The sequence below is a fragment of the Micromesistius poutassou genome, assembly GCF_964030765.1.
Source record: "Micromesistius poutassou genome assembly, chromosome: 13".
Taxonomy (NCBI): Eukaryota; Metazoa; Chordata; class Actinopteri; order Gadiformes; family Gadidae; genus Micromesistius; species Micromesistius poutassou.
In genome coordinates, this window is record NC_140283.1 from 13,035,304 (window position 1) to 13,040,303 (window position 5,000).

At 46.7% G+C, this 5,000-nt stretch overlaps 1 protein-coding gene across 1 annotated transcript in view; it reads left to right on the plus strand.

The window, feature by feature from the left end:
• Positions 1-5,000, plus strand: part of sema3ab (sema domain, immunoglobulin domain (Ig), short basic domain, secreted, (semaphorin) 3Ab) — a 28,174-nt gene that overhangs the window by 16,814 nt on the left and 6,360 nt on the right. Inside the window, exons 8-14 of the mRNA XM_084476980.1 lie at positions 1-111; positions 595-664; positions 1,297-1,441; positions 2,191-2,410; positions 2,798-2,889; positions 3,008-3,049; positions 4,120-4,277. The exon at positions 1-111 is cut by the window's left edge and continues 4 nt beyond it. Coding sequence (XP_084333106.1) covers positions 1-111; positions 595-664; positions 1,297-1,441; positions 2,191-2,410; positions 2,798-2,889; positions 3,008-3,049; positions 4,120-4,277 — 838 coding nt within the window. The remainder of the gene's footprint in view (positions 112-594; positions 665-1,296; positions 1,442-2,190; positions 2,411-2,797; positions 2,890-3,007; positions 3,050-4,119; positions 4,278-5,000) is intronic.

The window sequence follows — 5,000 nt, forward strand, 5'->3', positions numbered from 1 at the left end:
ACCTGGGGGGTCACCGGAGTCTGGTGAACAAGTGGACCACCTTCCTGAAGGCTCGGCTGGTCTGCTCAGTGCCAGGACCCAACGGGATAGACACACACTTTGACGAGCTGCGTGAGTCCCCTGTCTGCCGCGCCCCGTCCTGAATACCATTAAAGTGGAGGGTGATACGAGCACAGTGAAGATGTCAAATGATGCAACAATATATATTAGTTAAAGGGGACATATTATACCACCAGGTGTGAGTGGGATGAGCCATTACAAGCTGTTTTGAAAATCTGCCTCTTCTGACATCACAGGTGGGCGTGTCCACCTAGATGTATGTAATACATGTAATGGCTAATCACACTCACACCTGGTGGTATAATATGTCCCCTTTAAATAGAACATGCATCCGAAACATATGCAGGATGATCACAAATGTAGAGAAAGCTACAACTGAAAAAAGTGTGTACTCATTACTGCTGAAATGACGTATCCCTACATGTTGGTAAAATAACAATGTGCACTGTGTATGGAAATGTACAGAAATGTAGTACGGATGCAATGTGTGAAATTTGTCATGTGACGTAACATTGTCATTGCATTGGTTTTCAGAGGACGTCTTTCTCATGAGCACCAAGGACCCTAAGAACCCCATCGTCTACACGGTGTTCACCACATCTAGGTACTGCCAGAGTAGATTTACCTTCATGCCACTAACCGTTGGTTAGTGTTTCTCGGAATGAGCTCCCACAATGGGGATGGAGCCAATTGATGAAAGACCTTGCATTTGCAGTATTATGAATGTTTCAAACTGGGTGTCTGTGGGACATTCCCGGGAGAAATCAGCAGCAACACACAGTTAGTGACATGTTTAAAATCACCCAGTAGTGGTTGTTCCGCCAGGGAGCAGCCCCTGCTGGGTGATGGTCCTCACTTCCTCCCTAGGAAGTATGGTCTAAAAACACACCAGCAATTACTGCTCATCCAAAACAAACAAACAAAATAAAATAAAGCGGAAATCTTTGAGATTGAAACTTTAATATTGGCAGCATTTAGCTTAGTTTAGACACTAAGCTATCACGCCAATAAAGTAGATAATGTTAACCGTCCACATGGTTAAAAAAATTGGGAATCAACATTAGCATCGAGAAGATATTTTTAAGTCGTCTACTGTCCTGTACTTTCTGCCGCGACACACGTTTCCCGTCTGGGGTGAAGGAAGCGCCATCTTATCTTGTGTTGTTACTTTAATGTCCTCTCTATCTGGTCTATTTCGTACCGTGCCGTTGAGCCCTCTCCATATCTCCCCCACAGTAACATCTTCAAAGGCTCGGCGGTGTGTCTGTACAGCATGGTGGACATCAGGAGGGTGTTCCTGGGCCCCTACGCTCACCGGGACGGACCCAACTATCAGTGGGTGCCCTTCCAGGGTCGGGTGCCCTACCCGCGACCAGGCACGGTGAGATGACTCCCACGTGTGATTTCCATGGACACAGATCTAGAGAGATCATTCATCAACACATGCCCTTTTTTTTTTTTATAAATGTGTTGGACATCAAAATGACATGGCACCCTCAGCTTCCTGGTGCGCTTCCTGCCTATGTGTTTTATTTATCACAACACAAGTCTGGGCGTGCAGGCAAAACATTCCAAGTGATAATAACAGCTTGAGCGTAACCCAGTCGGCACCCAGTCATCCCTCTATCAAAACCAAAACCATCTGTTCCGCCCGAGCCTCATTTTGGGTCACGTAACCGAAACTCTGTATGATGATGAACCGGTTTTATCAATTTTTCATCCTCATATATTATTATTTTTTGGAACTTATTTGTGCCAAAAATCACATATGTGATTGTTATGACGTTGACATCTTCGCAATTTCACAAGGAAAAGAGAGAGTGTGTATAGTACATTAGTGTTTGAGCTTCACTCCCTCCCATCACTTCAACCTTACCCCACCCAAACTCTGTCCTACCAGAGCGTGTTTACATGCTTAACTTAAACATTCTTAATAATAGACCCCTTTTCACAGAGGCGTCATAGCAGGACAAACACACAGCAATAACGGTCCAGCCCACTTTCATGTACCAGGACACGGGTAGCAGTCTAACCTAGTGGAGATAGATCCTTGATTACATACTTGCATGCCTGATCACTTCAAAACATCAAGGAAATGATCCTAACTGTCCCCTCCCCTCTCCCCCTCAGTGCCCCAGCAAGACGTTTGGCGGTTTTGACACCACCAAGGACCTCCCTGACGACGTGGTCACGTTCGCCAGGAGCCACCCGGCCATGTTCCACCCGGTGTACCCCATCAACAACAAGCCCATCATGGTGAAGACGGACGTGGACTACCAGTTCACCCAGATCGTGGTGGACAAGGTGGAGGCGGAGGACGGCCAGTACGACGTCATGTTTATTGGCACTGGTATGCAAATTAATTAAATATGCAATTTATATGTTCATCGATAAAAGGTTGTTTACTCTGTGCGGAGTGATACTCCAGCATGCTAATACATTTATATCATTGATCACATCCCCACACATCAATATGTGTGGGGATATGATACAAATATTATGATCAAAATATTGACAATAACTTGTAATTGTATAGTATATTTATCTATTTTATTTCGTACATTTGTTAGGGAAAATGTAAAATATCACATAAGTCTCAATGAGAAGAGAAGCATTGTACTACATTATAGTATCTTGCTCATTGCATTTCCATATGCAACCTTAGGGCAGCTATGCATAACAATATATCGTCAGTGTTTGGACCAACAACGTGTTGTGTGCTGTGATTCTTCTGCAGACATTGGGACAGTGATGAAGGTGGTGTCCGTCCCCAGAGGGTCCTGGCATGACTTGGAGGAGGTCTTACTGGAGGAGATGACAGTGTTCAGGGTAGGACACCCTCTCTGCACCCCGCCCTGCTCCAGTCAGCCACCCATACCTCTGTACTGGTACGGCTCTATGTTGGGTTGTAATCACTTGTTCCTCCTCTCTCTTTCTTTGTCTCCAGGAGCCCACGGCCATAACAGCAATGGAACTTTCTACAAAGCAGGTAATGATGCCTTCGAATATGAGATGAACAATAAAGAATATCGGCCAGAGAAAGGACGAGAAATAAAGGAATGGGGTCAATCTACATCTACTATGACTACTACCACTACTACCACTAATATCACTACTACCACTACTACCACTACTACCACTAATATCACTACTACCACTACTACCACTAATATCACTACTACCACTACTACCACTAATATCACTACTACCACTACTATCACTACTATCACTACTTCCACTACTATCACTACTTCCACTACTATCACTACTACCACTACTACCACTACTACCACTACTACCACTACTACCACTAATATCACTACTACCACTAATATCACTACTACCACTACTACCACTACTACCACTATTATCACTACTATCACTACTACCACTACTACCACTACTACCACTACTACCACTACTATCACTACTTCCACTACCATCACTACTACTACCACTACCTATATTATCGCTACTACAACTACTCCAACTTCTACCACTAATACCACTGCTACTGACAGGGATGTTTAAGATAAGTACACAATGCAAGCATTAAACAATTAATAAATATAAAATTGACTTCATTAAAAAAAAACACCAGGCATAAAAACAGTGTTTGACGTGTTCCAAAGCACGACAGTGATTGTCTCCTCGTTGCCAGTTGCTCATCCGAGGTGTGACACACCTTTAGCCGCCGGGCTTCAACGCACAAAACAATGAGACGTTTGACAGCAGGGTTTAAAAAGAGTTTAAAAAGCCCATAAAAACAACATAGGTGTGAGAGTGAGATCACCTCAGTCTGCTAATGGAGATGTAGCTGCGTGCCAAAGGGTGACGCACATTCCTGCCTGCCTCTGCTAGCGTGATTTACAACAAAAAACGGCCGTCCCTCTCCTCCTTCTCTAAGAGCGGTTCAACTGTCACCAAACCACTTCATACGGCATCTGGCAAAGTTTGACACTAAATAACCATTTTTGAAAAACGATTTGGATCAAATTCAAGGATGCATCGTGTTCCACCCCCCCCCCCCCCCCCCCTCCCCGCCTCTGGTTCCAACAGCAACAACTGTACTTGGGTTCGTCCATCGGCGTCTCCCAGATGCCCCTGCACCGCTGCGAGGTGTATGGGAAGGCGTGCGCAGAGTGCTGCCTGGCCCGGGACCCCTACTGTGCCTGGGACGGTACCGAGTGCTCCCGCTACTTCCCCATGGCTAAGAGGTACTACCCCCCCCCACCTCCATCCCCCCCGCACCCCCCCCCCCGTCTTCCCCGTCCCCTGTCCCGTCCCGGTCCCCCTGGCCTATGTTTACACGCAAGCCCCTATGTATGCCAGTGTACCTCAGAGCCAATAGGGAGGGATGGATTGTCTGGAGTCCAAAAGCACACACACACCACAAACCCCCAGACGTTGCCGTGGCAAACGGGCAGCACATGCTCGGGCAAAGCTCTCGCATATTTGTCCCATATTGAATCCATTCTTGTGAGAACATTGGATCCGATGAGGGGGAAAAAAAAGCGGAGGGGTTTATGTATATACCTAGATTAAGGACATATGCAGGATATGGTTGAGTTTCAGAGGTGGTGGTTGTGGTGGTGGTGATGATGAGGGTTAGGGTGGGGGGCTGGTGGGGGGGAGGGGGTTCGCCATAAATAGAGCAGCCATTGTACGCACCGCCAGAACCCCCTTCAGGTGGTGGAGTCATGTTCCCGGCCGCTAGAAACATAACCTGCTGCATGTGTTTACAGTCAGTGAGGACCTGTGTCAGCCCATGTCTGGGGGCTGCCTCTGTCTGGGTGAACCGGGGGTGAGGTAAACGGTGGAGGTGCCCGGAGTCTACTACTGGTGCTGTGTCTGTGTCTGCGTCTGCGCGTGTGTGTGTGTGTGTGTGTGTGTGTGTGTGTGTGTGTGTGTGTGTGTATATGTGTGTTCCATTGGGTTCC